This window comes from Eleutherodactylus coqui, chromosome 3 (genome assembly GCF_035609145.1).
Source record: "Eleutherodactylus coqui strain aEleCoq1 chromosome 3, aEleCoq1.hap1, whole genome shotgun sequence".
NCBI lineage: Eukaryota > Metazoa > Chordata > Amphibia > Anura > Eleutherodactylidae > Eleutherodactylus > Eleutherodactylus coqui.
In genome coordinates this window covers 147,563,841-147,580,868 of record NC_089839.1, presented here as the reverse complement: position 1 = coordinate 147,580,868, position 17,028 = coordinate 147,563,841, and the positions used below count along the sequence as shown (strand labels likewise).

Here is a 17,028-nt window from a genome sequence, read left to right as displayed (position 1 = left end):
CCTCTTTCAGATTGGGTATAAGCAGAACAAGGACTATTGCAGTCTTCTCGAACATCATGATGAGGATGTAGAGAGCACATTGTCCAACCCAAGCTTTACACTGTAAAGGATCTCCTGAAAAAAAGAACAAAATAGGATGTAAGGCCATCTGAGAAATGCACCAGTACCTGATCTGTAACGGATATCTGGTCTACCAAACTAGCTACACAGACGTTGCTTTAGACGGGCATTTAGTAGTCCTATATAGAAGGCTAGAAAGCCAGATTTTGGAATTCTGTAAGGGTAAACATTAAGGCCGCCTGCAGACGGCCGGGTCGGATCTGGCTGCCAGAATTCTCACAGCTGGACCCAACCCGAACGTCTGCAGAGAGCAGCGTGACACTCACCTCTCCCGCGGCCCTGGCTCTTTCATGTGCCGGCTGCCGGGCAGCCGATGCATGCGCAGAGCGGAGCCAGAGGCCAGTGAGTGACGCTTCTGTGCAGGGTTGCTTTGATTGCGGTTTGCGCAAACGATTTTGCATGCCAAATCGTATCACATGAGGTACAACTGAGAGCGCAGCAATGACTACCAAAGTAGTGAAGTAAGCCAGTGTTATTGGGCTTCTCTGACAGGGGTGTAAGTGGAATATTCTATTATATTGATTAAATATTTATTAAAAGAAATCCACCCTTAGCAACATAGAGACCCCTTCATTTTCAAAAATGTAAACATGAAGGAGTTTCCACGTTGTTCCGGGTGGGGATATAATATATACATTCATATTCCTCTTACACCCGTCAGAGAAGCCCAACAATATTGGCTTCCTTCACAGCCGCTGACACGGTGCCAGAAAGTGGCATAAGATGTACAACAGGAAAAAGTGACTCAGACATTCAGAAAATCCAGGAACACAAATCTACAGTCAACAGGCAAATGACACACTGAAAGCCGTGAGCAGCAGAGGAGGACTCATGCCGGGCTCTGAAGTCACTGATGGGAAGTGGAAGATTATTCATGCTGGTGTCATAGAGAAGTAAATTATATGGACTAACCGCTTCTCTTGGCTCCGTCTCCTACCCCTGATTAGTAAGCTCCCTGGCAGCTTCATTTCCAGATGTCAAATTAAGAGATATTAATGAAGCCACGTTCTTAAAAATACCCCATGATCTAACAATGCTGAAGCACCTTCCTTACAAGTGACGTTGTGCCATTCTTCCTGGAAACATCAAATTATCAACTGCATGTTACCATTTCCCCTAACAATAGGATATGTGCCTACACTGCAGCGGGTCAGGAGGGGTATGGTTTCTCCTGGCGGAGAGCGCCAAGTAGGCTTGAGGAGATGTCTAGGCCAAGCAATGCTCCTCTGGAAAATAAGGTATGCAGATGGCTTGAAAAAGGCCTGTAGGAGGCCGAAACGTCGCTTTTAAAATGGACACAATAAAGACACATCAAAAAATGTAATTTTTAAGAAGGATTCCTGTGTGCTGCTTGTTATACTCTTATCTGCCTAAGGTATGCAGATAGCAGGTGATATAGTGGCTCTGCAGCGCCACCTATTGAAGGTAGCTTTCTTATGCAGGGCCAACCTTTTAAACAGGCCTCGCAACATGATTGGCAATGGAAGCCAAAACCAGATTCTTCTCTATAAGAGCTCGTTCACATGGCCATAGGAGTACAACGCTGCGAGTCTCGCAGCGTTGTACTCAACGCAGCCCCTACGCTCTGTCGGCAGAGGAGCTTGCAGAGATCGCGTAGGGCTGCGATAAGCACTGCGCATGCCGGGGATTAGAACGTCACGGATATGCGAAGTGTGACTTTTTTCTGCCCAGAGTGAGGCTCTGTATTAAATGCTGTACATTCGCAGGCATTGTGAGGCGGGAGCATTTCAATACGCAGCCCTTCAAGGGCTCCATATAAAACGAGGAGAAATAGAGCATGCTGCAATTTATTTCTCCTGGTTTTTATACGGATGTTACAGGGGACTTTACTTTTACCCCTTACAGTTCCAACGTAGGTGTGAATAGAAGACCGAAAGTCCATAGACTTTCATTGCCTCCATTCACCGCATGTTGTGCACAGAAATAGGTGTGCGTAATAAGCAGTGACAATATGCCCATGTGAATGAGTGCTATGCCAAATACCCCCATCTACAGACAGGCTGTTCCAATAGAGTTCTGGTTAGCTGGGTGAGGGACTTGTGATGTAGGCCAGAAGAAATACCATTTCTCCTTGTGGAGAGCGCCAAGTCAGCGTCAGAAATTTGGTATAGCATAATCTCCTTTAATTCGCCACTTACAGGAAGGAATACAGTCCTTTAGCAGGGGGAGTGATAACACCCAGTTGTCACATTATTCATACATCTCTAGGAGGAACAACAAAGACACCATTCTAAGAAAAGATTCTTCATTTCATGGGGAGTCTAAGTATTTAAACAGACATGTCAAAAGAGACAATGGGTCCTTTAAAAAAAGATGCCATCCATAGCAACGATGGGGCTCCAAAGTTTTACTGCAGGTACAATTTTAACCATCAGTTTTTTTTAATTCCTTGCAAGATGCCTTTCTTATTGCTTCACTTCCTCCTAAACTTCAAAAATCCCAATGTAAATCCCTTCATCTTCTATAGCAGTGTTCCCCAACTCCAGTCCTCAGGGACCGCCAACAGGTCATGTTTTCAGGATTTCCCCAGGGTTGCACAGGTGATGTAATTATTGTTGGTGCCTCAGACATTGCCACAGGTGTTCTTACCATAGGATATCCTGAAAATATGACTTGTTGGTGGTCCCTGAGGACTGGAGTTGGGAAACACTGGTCTATACTAAGGAAACCAAGCACTGGACCTGCTGCCAACATTTACAAGTGCTCATTGTATATACACTACATACCATATTCTCCAAACCTTAAGGAATCCCACTGCCGCCATTCAACCACGCAGCTCACGGCTCGGACCCCTGCGTAAATAAGTAACATGCCCAGCGTGGCATCCAGGAGGAAGTTGATTAGATAGCTGTCAAAAGACAAAAAGCAGCAAGAGTCAAGAAACGATCACAACATTACACACCGCCATCAATACGAATGAGTTATAGAAAATGAGGAAAGAATATAATAGCTACATAACATCCTGGCGATGTACTGAGATTGTCTCCCAAAACACCCCAAGATTCATTGCCAGCAGGCCTACAGGTATTAATACAGCACGTTTCATGGTCACATATACATGTACATCCTACTGCTGCATTCAGAATGCGTGGATAATATCAGGCAAGCCGAATCACACACCACCGAGTACACATGGCAGAGAGAATACAATGCTTAGTCACTTCAAGACTAGAACTTTACTTTCATCCCCACCTTCCAGGAGCAATAACTTTTATTTTCCCCTCATGCCTATGACAGCACCTATGAGAGACCCCACCTCCCTCCAGATCTCTTTAAATCGGGCACACCCTTCACCTCCTCAGTCCCTTTTTCCTGTCCATAGGATAGGATAGAAAATCACCATAGTATCAGATAGTATCACCACTGATTGAAGTGAGCGCTAAGAGTATTGTCAGCTAGTCCTTAGTGGAACAACCTTGCATAAGTAAAAGATTGGATTCCATCCTCACAATGAAAATTATGAGGGATAGCTCTCTGTGCGCTAAATATCCAGACTCAGGATTCTAATGGTCTTGGCCTACGGCTGAAGAGCTGCCTCTGGACGTTTCCCCACTGGGTCTTGCCTATAGCCCCTGAGCTTTGGCTTGGCCTATAGACTGAATCAAGAATCAAGCCGTATGCGGGCGCTTCTTTGTGGTATGTGTTGTATTTTTTAATTGTACCATTTAATGAACTGGAAAACATTAAAACATTTCTAAATTGTGTGAAATAAAAACGCAATTGCACCATCTTTGAGGTAGGTACATTCTTACGCAATTCATGGTGCAGGATAAAAAGACACGTGAACTTTAACCCTTTCCAATCCACTGTCTGACCTTTGAAGACATTATGGTTTAAGGCTGTACAGCTCCGATGTTGGAAGACGTCCGTCGGGGTTCTCTTACTGTATATTGCAGCCTCTCTGCTGTCAGAGCCTATCCAACATGTCACCTCATGCAGTACTGGCTTTAGCCAGCAGATAGCACCATTGTATAATGGCAGAAAAAGAGTAAGCCCCCTAGGAGAACCGGCATACAAATTGGATTGGAAAGGGTTAATCTGTGCGTCAGTATGATTACAGCAATATAGCAGTTTGGGATTTTTCTACTTTTTAAAACAAACTTCTTTTTCTAAGCAATAATTGCTCTCTGTTGCCATATTCTGAGACCCAGAACTTTTTTTCCCCATAGAATGGGCTGTGTGAGGGCTCATATTTTGTGAAGCAACTTACAGGTTTTATTAGTAACCGTATGTTGTAGTAGATAACCAACAGCACTAAAATGGGAAAAATACCCTCTCAAGGGGAGGCTTTGGGGCTGCACAGTCACGAACAGAAGATGGACCAATATCTTCCTAGATGCAACGTGATATCCAGATATAGTGACAGCAGCTCAAATCCAGGTGCAATAAAAAGAATTTTCTTTATTCCATCAGTAATACTGATGGAATAAAGAAAATTCTTTTTATTGCACCTGGATTTGAGCTGCTGTCACTATATCTGGATATCACAGTTTTTATTAGTATCATTTTGGTTTACATACATCTTTTGATCACTTTCTATTCAATTTTCTATTGTTTTAGGCGCTGGACTAATAAAAAATAAAGAACTAACATTCTGCAATTTAACTTTTTTTTTTGTTGACAGTGTTTACCACTGTAATATTTTAATAGAACTTCTGAACATGGAGATACCAAATATGTGTTTTTTTCACAGTTTAAATTTATGGAAAAATGGGGAAAGGATTTTTTTGAACTGTTACTTTTTTTTTACCATTTTAAAATTGTATTTAAACCTTATTCTACATTTTTTTTAGCAGGCTTAGGGAATTGAACTTGTGATCACTTGTACTATTTACTGCAGTAGTATTGCAGTATATACTAACTTTCACAAGGGGCGAATTTGCTGAGGAATATTTATGCAGACCCTCTGCACAGAAATTCTGCTGCATTTACAGTAGGAGCAAAGTGGGTGCGATTTTGAAAATCTCATCCACAAGCTACGGGAATAACCCACACAATACCAGTGTGCAAAATTCAATTCTGCAGCAGATTAATTTTATCACCGTTTCCGCTGCGGAATTGAGCTCTTCTCAATAAGGGGGCGAATTCCGCACAGGAATACAGGATGAAATCTGCACCAAACGGTGCACGTTTAGAGGCAGGCTTTCCGTGGCGGATCTACAGTAGAATGCCTGCTGAGGACATCCTGCAGCAAATCAGCCCCGTCCAGACTCAACCATAAAGGATTCTTTTTACGGTTTAGTTTAATCTGTTTAAACGCCGTCTCTCAGCAGTGTTACCAATGTAAAACTGCTGACAGCTTTATGTAGCTGTGAGGGAGTGAGGTATCGCCATACTTTTGTGAATACTGCAAGTACCACTATCGCTCATAAATCCAACTTTTGTTCTGCCGTACCCTCCACCAACAGTTCTCTGCAGCCGGGACTTCTTCCTCAGGGGCTGCCCCTCTGCTCCATAGCACTGACAGCTGTAGCATGCAACCAGGAGACTACTACAGCTGTCAATCAGAGCTGTGGAGCAGCTTACTGTACAGAGAGGGAAAGCACCAGAAGTAGTCCCTCCTGCACAACTCTTGCAGTGGCGCGTGAGATTTTATCACTGATGCTAACAGTATTCATAAAGTTATGGTGAAGCCTTCCCTTTCACCTACATAGAGCTGCTGACTGAATCCGTAAACTAAATAGAAAATGATATGAATACCAGAAAGGTAATCAGCAATAGAATACTGTAGGAATCTTACAGTGAGCACGGATCTTCTCTTGTAAGATCTGATAAGTAGACATTTGCAAAATGGATGAAAAGCATTCCAATCGCTTGCTTGGAGGTATCTAGGAACCTGCAGACAAGAAGACGACATTATCACCACCGCAAATTACTAATAAAATATGAAAAAAAACTCAAAAAGAAGCAAAAAAGATAGTAAATAGTCACATCATTACAGTCTGCACTTTCTGGAACACTAACATGTCTTGCATACTTTGTTTTGCACAAGAACAGGCCGCTGTGCATAATCCTGACTTTCAGAGCTGTGTACGGTGAAGAGCATGAATGCTAATCTTCTAGTTAACATGACGAAGCCTATGATGGGAACGGATCCTTATATAAGAACTGGATATCGAGGTTCTATTATGGTGGAACATTACAGGAGGAGAGATACAATTGGATGGCCACGAAATAGGTGCTGCCCCATAAGAAAAGCCCGGTGGGATGAGCTCAGCATTTTCTATTACATAAAACAGATCCAGACATCGATACTTAAGTATCCTTGATGCTTATATGACTGGAGATTAGGCGAGGCAGTCATGGGTAAAGACAGAGTTCGATCGTAAAGTGCACTTTTATCAGATCCCCGGGGATTCCCCCGCTATTTGGAAGCATTAAATATGCTCTCAGTGCAGTAATGTATGCAATTTTTCCCATAGGCCATCCCTCTCGTACATTAGATCACATAATACTAAACCCAAGCAATCAGGAAAATATCAGATCAGCTAACGCTTAACCCCTTAATGACGAGGCCCTTTTGTTTTTTTCCCCCCATTTTCATTTTTTCCCTCCCCTTTAAAAAAAATAACTTTTGAATGCTTATACTTATCAAAGCGATTCTGAGATTGCTTTTACGTGACATCTTGTAGTTTAGTGGTAAATTTCCATCAATAAATTTTGTTTAAAAAAAAAAATTTAACATTTACCAATATTTTTTTGAAAAGTTCACAGTTGAGTTTTTCTCCTTGAAAGGCTAAATTCACAAGCGCTAGTGCAATATTGCGCTTGCCAATGTGCGATTTTCATGCTGAGGAGAAGCATTTTTTGATTCAAAAAGGCCTTGCATCTCTTTTGTGAAATTGCGATCCTCAGGCACGTGTTTGACGCGCATCAGAGGATCGCAAGTGTTTATCATTGATTTCAATGGGAAACATCACATCGCACTCACATGCATATTGCACAGTACGTGCATGCATGCCATGTCTTTTAAGGTCTCATTGAAAACAATGGTTGAAAATAGACATTTTTTTCGACGCTGCAAGGGAAAAGAAAATTTAAAGGGGAAAAAAAAAAAAAAAGGTGGAAAAGAATGCAGTTCTTATTCGTACATCTTGCAACACCCAATTCACGTGAGATTCTCGTCCATGTGAATAAGCCCCAAGACAGATAGTCAAACACCACAAAAGAGTTGATAATTAACATTTCCCACGGGGCTTCTTTATATTGCAATCATTTTTTTTGTATTTTATTTTATGGACTCCACAAACCATGTACGTTTAGCAGTAGTTTTTCACAGAGCTTTCTCTGCATAGCTCCCATGTCAGGCGAAGGGTTTCGGTTGAGTAATTCCATGAAATCCACAAAAGCCCTTTCCCACCCAAAATAAATAAGAGCTGGGATGTGTGCAGGGTCGGGGCGTGGCAGGAAACTTGGATTGGAAAGGGTTAAAATCTTGTGGCCTGAATGGTTGAGAAACGGCATGTGGTCACCATCCCCTTTGCTACTAACGTGCTGCAGTCACAACTATGTGATGCCAAATATCACCCATTCATGTGATTTTAAAGAATCATCTACCTGTCCATGCCCATTTGGCGAATTCACAGCAAGCGCTGTGCCACGTTCCTGAACTCCTGGCATCATGTCCCTCAGGATGCGAGCGCTGATGCCGGAAGAACGAGCAGTGATGCTGCAGCCTCTGATGGGATGTAGCGGTCACCTGACTTCTGATGACATCATCTGTCACAAATGCACACCAGGGCTGCAGTGGTGGATTATGGCACCAGGGAACAGGCAAGCACTGGGGGGGCCACATTATCCAGTAACTAGACCAGCCCTCTAATATGGGAATAGCTTTTTCTGCTACAGAAGTCCACCTCCTACACTGGGAGACCCTCATATAGCACTTGCTCTACAACTTACCATATTCTCCAGGGACGCCGCTCGTGCTTTGGTTCTCGGAAACGTTTTACTGTAAATCAAAAAACACACATGTTAATCAAAGCGTCCGTATATCACATCGCACATCACAGCGAAAAGATGGCAGACACTTCATTACTGTAAGTGGCAACAAGCTGTCAGTATTTATAGGGATCTCCGGATATGAAGAGTTGCCAGGCAGCAGAAAAACATTGATTTTACCGGACACACTTACATTTGCCCCTGGGACTCAAATCTGCACTCACCTATTAGTAGTGTGACCATGAAAACCCCATGCAGATGTTGTCCCTGGTTGGATTCGAACTCCAGACCACAGGGCTACAAGGCAACAGTGCTAACCACTGAGCCACCATGGCTGCTTTTCCTCAAGAATAGGGCTGTAATTTCCAACTGGTCTGGTATTTCAGCTCAGCTAAACATAAGTGAGTGAAGTTAAGCTGCAATACCACACACAGCCTGTGGACAGATGTAGCGCCATTTTTAACCACAAGCAGACATGTTTTCTAACCCTTTACATTTCCAAGCTCAACTATGCAATTACTCAAAACTTTTCTGGGTTCCATTATAGTCAATGAAAGCCGCCCGTACCGAAAACTGCACCAAAATCCGCACTTTTTGGTTGGATTTTCATATGGTTTTTGATGCAAATTTGCACTAATGGGTGGTATATGAGAACGTACCGCAAGAAAAGGTTTACAAGCTCCGCCCCATAGACTTACTCAGTGTCACATAAACCCCTCAGATTCCCTTACATGCACAGAAACAGTGCAAAACGGAGAGGACAAAGAAGAACAATCATTTCCTCGAATGCCCACACAAGTATATATAACAATATAACCAACTCTAAGGGATCGGTCACACAAATAAACGCCGCATTAACACGACTGAACCCCGAATCACCCAGAGTTTCTCGACCCTTTCTACAGGTTTTTGTGTGAGTAAATACGCGGTGTATTTATGTCCACAAAGTAATACATGCATTATGTGTATTTGCACTTGGCTCCTAACTTCTATGGCTTATTTCAGTGTGTAATATGCGCCAAAATAGGACACGCTACATTTAATTTTTTTGTTTTCAGGCCACAAAAGCTACATGAAAAATACACATATGAATTAACCCTTTGAAATCAATGGGTTCCATTCCCTGCTTATTACGCCAATGTGAAAGAGCCCGAATGCCCCGTTTAGACGGAACGATTATCGTTCACAAAATCAAATGACCTAAACTGAACGATAATCGTTAAAGGGGTTGTCTCGCGAAAGCAAGTGGGGTTATACACTTCTGTATGGCCATATTAATGCACTTTGTAATATACATCATGCATTAAATATGAGCCATACAGAAGTTATTCACTTACCTTCCCTGCGCTGGCGTCCCCGTCTCCATGGCTCCGTCTAACTTTAGCGTCTAATCGCCCGATTAGACGCGCTTGCGCAGAAGGGTCTTCTGCCTTCGGCTCGGTCTGGCATGAGGGGCGTTCTGGCTCCGCCTCTTCTACGCATCATCGCGTAGCTCCGCCCCGTCACGCGTGCCGATTCCAGTCAATCAGGAGGCTGGAATCGGCACACGTGATGGGGCGGAGCTACGTGATGACGCGTAGAAGGGGGCGGAGCCAGAACGCCGCTGCTGCCGGACAGACCCGAAGGCAGAAGACCCTTCTGCGCAAGCGCATCTAATCGGGCGATTAGTAACTGAAGTTAGACGGAGCCATGGAGACGGGGACGCCAGCGCAGGGAAGGTAAGTGTATAACTTCTGTATGGCTCATATTTAATGCACGATGTATATTACAAAGTGCATTAATATGGCCATACAGAAGTGTATAACCCCACTTGCTTTCGCGAGACAACCCCTTTAAGTTTCAATGCGGGCAAACGACTGAACGACCAGTTTGTTACTTGTTATTCAGTTTTAACTGGCATAAAAACCAGTGCCGGCTCCGGGGCTTATCGTGCCATTTAAACACAGATCGTTCACAAAGGATTGTGAAACCCTGACCGCCAAGTGCCCGCAGACTGTGCAATTCTCAGTCTAAATGGGACGAGTTGTTGACGACATGACGATGTAAAAGGACCATTACTCCTTGAATAGCGCCAGATCCTATCACATATGCGTGCGCTCGGGAGTCACATTAACCCCTTGGCTCCACGGACGTGCTACACACGGTTACACTTACTTGCTGTGTGTCTGTCTTGATATTTACCAATGTACTAGGTGGAAAGGTCAGCGGGGTATCCAGTATCAGCGCTGACGCGGCTCACACTGTGGACAGATAATAGGCTGCAGGACAGTCCCGGTTACTAGAACGGCCCTTTTGTTTAGCAGACTGTCAAAATCTGTTTTTTGTAACAGACGAGGATTGCTGGCTTTAGTCTCCATAGAGTCTGTCCCGCAGGAAGGATCCCGCAAGTAGCAGTTTCCTTATATAAGGTCTTTAAATAATCCCTCAGTTTACTAGGAGTTCACAGTGCTTCCCCAAAAACCTGTCAGCAGGCGCTTTAAAGGGGGTTTCCAGGGAATTATTGACAGATCCTCAGGATAGTAAGTCGATAGTTGATCACCTGGGGTCTGCCACTCGGGACCCCGGCCAATCAATTGCTCCGGCCCTCACAGTCTGCACCACTACACATGGGTACGGAGTAGAAGCTGCTGTCCTGATCTCTGTGTACTTGCAGGGACTGCATCCATTGATTTTAATACAACCTACACATGCAGTTACAAGTACCGGCCACTACACAGGGGTCGGAGCAGCAGCTTTTGCTCTGTACACCTGTGTGCAGCGGGGCTGACAGCATGCGCCTGATCAGGTGATTGGCTGGCATCATGAGTGGTGGACACCAACTGACCAACGATTGAGGAAGTATCAATAGTATTTCCATGGAAAACCGCTTTAAGGGTGAGTTCACACATTGTGGAAACATCACAGCATCACCTGACCAGTGGCGCAGCGCTCACTAGAGGCGCAAAGGCTTCCAAAGTGCAGGGGAGCGCTGTGGCTTCTGAAGTCAACCAATGGTGCGAATTTTGACTGTTTCTCTTGTGGAAAATCCACAGCACTTCAGCTCCATGTGAACATACCCTGAAGACTACATGGCAGACTTGTGTGCTTATCCCTGAGCTGTAAGCTTACCGTCCACCAGCTCCTGAGCAACAGCATCTATTCCATCACACGGGCCATACACCATATCCAAGATGGTCGAGCCCACCACTCTTCACAGGACAGTCCAACTATTTTATGGTGGCCACTTAACTCTACCCGACAGCAGATGCCAGTTACAGAACGTTGGCATCTGCCAGCAGCTTATCCGCCTGTCCTTACCGAGAACATGTGCTTAGTTTATCCAAGTGATGGGGAAGACAGTAGGGAAAGCATTCATCTGCCAACAACTAGGAGGTTCCTCAATAGTGAGACCCACCACACACTATAACTACTGTACCCTAACAAGGCATCGCAGAAATGAGCCTTCTCTGTAAAGGGTGGCAACCCCCAAATCTGTCCTGACCTGCTAGAGCTTCTTACCAATTTTCACTGGAAATTTCAGACATTTGTAATGTAGCATCATATGGTCAAGATGTCCAACTGCAAATCTTATTGACAAAAATAGTTCTAAGGAGGCGCAAGTACCCCGATGGGCCACCTTTAGTCTGAATACATGAGGAGATACAGTCAAACATTAAGGCTCCGTATGTTATCCTGTAGCACATTTGCCCACAGATGTTGTACCTGGGCCTCTAGATCTTGCACACCTATAAGCTACCAAAACTGGTGTCCCAGTGGGTCCCATAAATGCCCGATTGGCAACAAATCTGCCGACCGCAGGTCAAGGAAGTGTAGCAACCAGGCAGACGCATTCCTGGGAAATCTCTGTGTGTGGGCAAGCATTAAATGCCAGTTGGAAGCCCTGCCATGTCCTGCCCATGTCGCTGAGCTGTATCACTACTAGGGGTGACTGTCGTATACGATGGCTCCCATCACACCAACTGTTGGGTCAGTGTGTTGCTCCACAGCAAAGACCGGATTGAGGCGCTGACCACGAGGTCTCCATACTTGAACATGGCTGCCGGCAGTTCCCAAATAGAACCTGGATTTGTCGCCAAGGATAATATGGTTCCAGTCCATAGTACTCCAGGGCTCTCTTTCATGAAACCACTGAACTAAGGTAACTTTGTTGGAGTATTAATGGCAGGACACACAATAGACACCATGACACCAGATTTCCTTCGGCAAAGCGCCTGGAATTGGTCCGGGGAGGGACAGATCTGTAATGACGGCACCATCTATGTCTGGATGGTGGACAATGTAACTATTGGATCTGCTTGCAGGCAGATGAAACAATCCTCTTTACTGGTGGTCCGTCTGGGCCGTCCGGAGCCTGTACGCCATGTGTGCCCTCACATAATCGCGGCATCCAACACTTAACACCTTGGTCAGAACGGCCCAGGTGGCGGAAATTTATCATAACGATCATTCTACTTCTCTCATTCCAATGATGTCCCCACCGTATAAAAAAGTCCGTTAACTGGGCAAAGAGGAACGTCTACAAGACCGTGAGCTCAACAAGAGGTAAACTACCTTTTTATAGGCCAATGGGGAAAGCACTATTTCAATGTCTGGTAACAAGACCTCAAGTCTAATCAGACCTCAAATGTCATCATTTACATGTCTGTGCGAGACACAACTGCAGGACGCGTTTTAACGCAATCCGACATCTCTAAATGCGCCATTTTTTGTCAATGAGTGTACATCACCATAAAAACATTGTCACTGAGGAACATGGCAGCTGGATGACACGGCCAAGTGTGGTTACATCAGTATAGACAAGGTTACAGAAGACTATTGTATACACAGGGCGGAGCGGTTGGCGAAGACACAGAACAGGAGGAGAATGGTATCCCCAAGTATATCCAAATCAGTAGCAGACCTGTCCGAGTTTATGGTAACTTGTGCGTCTCCTAGCAGATCATACTGTAACGGGCTACAGCCACTTGGGCCTTCTATGTTCCAGACTCATGAGATACTAGAGCAGTACTTCAGTGGCACTGGTGGTTGTATTACACGGCACCGAGCTGCAACAAGGCTGCTCCCATCACCACATGGTTAATAATGTAGTGTTCAGCGACTCTGGGCGTATGCGGCCCACTCACCATACTGCCCTCTGGCTTACTCATTAGGCAATCGTACAGAGGGCTTAAAATAAGATGGAGAACTAGAATGGAAATTTTCTGAAAAATAGAAAAAGGGGAAGGGCAGGGTGCAGCTACAAACCACAGCGAGCAGCGGCTCATGACACCACTGAGCCAGGACGACGGAGGCCGGGCTCACACAGCTGTATGGGAAGGTGCTGCTTTATACCGGCGTGTGGAGCTGTGATCGCGCATGCCTGAGCATCCCACGCACGGCGTTCTGCACCGGCTTCCTGTTTTTTTCCCGCCTTGCTTTGTTTCCTAGCACCATGCGCATCAGACACCGCACATACACAATGTAATAGTAAATGCTGCACATATGCTATGTGCCCAGACAGAATAGGGCTCTATTGTGCGCAATATGTAGAAAAACAGGACGCGCTGCGCTATTTTTTTACATATAATAAAATGGATCATGAAATCAATGTATTGTATTGACTCCATGCACACAATACGCAATGAGATCACGCTCGTGTGCGCCCGGCCTTGGGCTGTATTCACGGCGTCAAGTCATCGGGTCCGCTGTTGAGCACTGGTGTTCCTACAGAGGGTCCAGTACTGTGTCGCCGGTTTATGCCACAATGCACATGTGAACAGTCTTAGCATTAGTCAGTCCGTCTCCCAGTCCTTACTCCCTCGTCTGTTAACATTGCAGTACCCGTCAGGCCAAGCTCACACAACCATGTCGGTATAGCGTATTCTGCACGTGGGTTTTATGTGCCTAATACGTTGTACCAATCTGCCATGTTGCCACTTAGCCGACGTGTGCTAAACCCGGAGTATGCTCTATCTTGGAGCGTGTTATGTGTGTAGGTATCACTGTGTAGAGGCAGATGGCAGGCGGCACGCTGCACATGAGTGGTGTGAGCCCGCGACCTCACGGATCCGCCGCTGCTCGGGCCTGAGGCAGCACACTCCATGGTGACTACACTGTAGAGCAAACATCAGCTGTTCTCTAAGGACATAACTGAGAAGTAAAGGTTACAACACAGCTCAGAGCAGCGGACGGTGCCAGGAACAATACGGTCGCCCCACCAGCGCGGTCCTGGAAGATCACAGCAGAAAGGAACTGAAATAGTCATTAACTTACAGACACCAACAATGAGATTTGTATAGAAAGACATAAAGAACCAGACTGGGACAACAATCCCATCACCCTGGAGATCACACTAGTAGTGCGCCTGGGGAACATCACCCACAGACCGTGGCAGCACTATCACTCTTCCACCACAGCGCCCCTAGAGGCGGGATGAGATTTTAGGACTTAGAGGCCATCAATGCTTCAGGCACTCAAGTAGGCACCTTTGCTTCGGACGTTGTGAGTGCCAACAGGAGTCAGACCGGGCAGGAGCAAAAATTCTGCAACTACAAAAGCGTCCTGAAAATAATACTTTCCTGATGACGCAGCACTATGTATGGCACCCATTAAGATAACGGGGGTCCTCTGGACCAAGAGAGGAACCCCTTTAATGCAGGAAGCCCTAGCAGGGTACAAAACAAGGGGCAGCTTGGACCATGAAAATGAGCACAGGCAGTTATGACCAACCTATCCCCCTGAACTAATTTGCCCCTTAAAGGGCCACTCGGGTGAAAACACAATTTTCCAACCCTGCCTCCCCTCACCTAATTGCCTGTCACACTCTGGAGGTCTTCTGTATACATTGCATGCAATGCGGCCTCCTGTTGGATACTTATCTAGCACCATTTTGATGTTACTTTCACTATTCTGTGCCATTAATCTCACGATACATCAGTACATTACCTAGAGGCTGTACCATCTCTGCTTGCCAAGGGACAGTTTAATTATCATTACCTTCTAAATAAGCTAGAGACTACATGTATACAGAAAGGAAGATGAGCTGTGATCTCCTCTATGATAACTGTGTGATCATCAGTAACTGTTAAGTGTTTGTCTCTCCTTCTAGGCAGTTCCTGTAGTAGGGGCCATGCAATAGCATCATACCGACTAAGAAACTCACTAGCTTGAAAACACTTAAACCCATAACCTGAACTGAGATCCATGACCATCTGAGAAGGAAGAGGGCAGGAGTTTCAGGCAGAAAGGAGTGAGGTAACACCAGCTCATATTCATATATATAATGAATAACAGAAAAAAAAAATTCACCTGCATGGCCCTTTAACATGCACTTTTGGCTCAACCAAATGGGGATGGTTTGGGGACAAGTGACTGCCGGCCCTCTAGTGCTGCTTATCTCCCAGAGATACAAGTCTCACCTCACAGAATGTAACTAGTCAGATTCTTTGTTGGGCAGATGAGCATACATGGGGGGACTGTCCGGGGGTCTCGCCAGACATCAGCCAGCAGTGCAACACAACAAGATCTATATACACACACTATAGGGGTGACCGTGCCCCCCCGGTACTGCCCGAGTATACAGCCTATACACACACTATAGGGGTGACCGTGCCCCCCCGGTACTGCCCGAGTATACAGCCTATACACACACTATAGGGGTGACCCTGCCCCCCCGGTACTGCCCGAGTATACAGCCTATACACACACTATAGGGGTGACCCTGCCCCCCCGGTACTGCCCGAGTATACAGCCTATACACACACTATAGGGGTGACCATGCCCCCCCCCCGGTACTGCCCGAGTATACAGCATATACACACACTATAGGGGTGACCATGCCCCCCCCCCCCCCTATACTGCCTGAGTATACAGCATACACACACTATAGGGGTGACCGTGCCCCCCCGGTACTGCCCGAGTATACAGCATATACACACACTATAGGGGTGACCATGCCCCCCCGGTACTGCCCGAGTATACAGCATATACACACACTATAGGGGTGACCATGCCCCCCCCCCATACTGCCCGGTATACAGCATATACACACACTATAGGGGTGACCATGCCCCCCCCATACTGCCCGGTATACAGCATACACACACTATAGGGGTGATTGTGGTCCCCTGTACTGCCCAGATATACAGTATATACACACACACTATAGGGGTGACCATGCCCCCTGTACTGCCTGGGTATACAGTATATAAACACACAATAGAGGGATGACCAGGCCCCCCCATACTGCCTGGGTATACAGTATATACACACACACACTATAGGGGTGACAGTGACCCCTGTACTGCCTGGGTATACGGTATATACGCATCCTATTGTGGTGGCTATGCCCACAGGGTATAACATACACATACCGGTACTATAGGGGTGACTATGCCCACACACACAGGGTGGCACACTCCCCAGCAGGCTGCCTGTGGCACAATGTATAGGTGAGCCCCATACTCACACATAAGGATGCTGAAGGCCATCACTGCCAGCAGGCCTTGCAGAAAGATCCCAAAACTGTCCATAAGAGCCCCGCTGCTGCACCCCGGAGATGACGTGGTGGGGCCAGCTCCGGTGGTCGCGCTCTTGTTCCCGGTGATGGGGCCCATGGCACCGTTACCGGGCCCGGAGCCAGCCCCAGCTGGTCACCGCGGCAACCACAGGACGGTAGCCGGCAGGGGACGTGTCAGAGGGTCACGTGGGTGCCTCGTGACACGTAACAGGGCGTTCTGTCAGACGCGGAGTAGGCGGGGTTCTCAGCCTGAAACACGTGAAAGGGGCGTTACCCTCCGCGGCGTGCTGATTGGAGGGTTTTTTCAATCCGTTGCACGCCAGTAGGTTTCTTTCGGTGATCTAGTCTATAGACAATATGGAAGCAGCTGTATAAAAAGTACATAGACCGGACCCCGGAGGTGCTGACCAGTCATGGCGTCCAACCAGATCATCCGTTTTATCATTGAT

At 46.1% G+C, this 17,028-nt stretch overlaps 1 protein-coding gene across 1 annotated transcript in view; it reads right to left on the bottom strand.

Moving 5' to 3' along the window:
* STIMATE (STIM activating enhancer) overlaps window positions 1–16,767 on the bottom strand; it is a 56,508-nt gene extending 39,741 nt beyond the window's left edge. The window contains exons 1-5 of the mRNA XM_066596287.1: window positions 16,529–16,767; window positions 8,044–8,092; window positions 5,882–5,977; window positions 2,868–2,989; window positions 2–114 (exon numbers count right to left, since the gene is read on the bottom strand). Coding sequence (XP_066452384.1) covers window positions 2–114; window positions 2,868–2,989; window positions 5,882–5,977; window positions 8,044–8,092; window positions 16,529–16,676 — 528 coding nt within the window. The 5' untranslated portion in view covers window positions 16,677–16,767. The remainder of the gene's footprint in view (window position 1; window positions 115–2,867; window positions 2,990–5,881; window positions 5,978–8,043; window positions 8,093–16,528) is intronic.
* Between the last annotated feature and the right edge of the window lie 261 nt (window positions 16,768–17,028).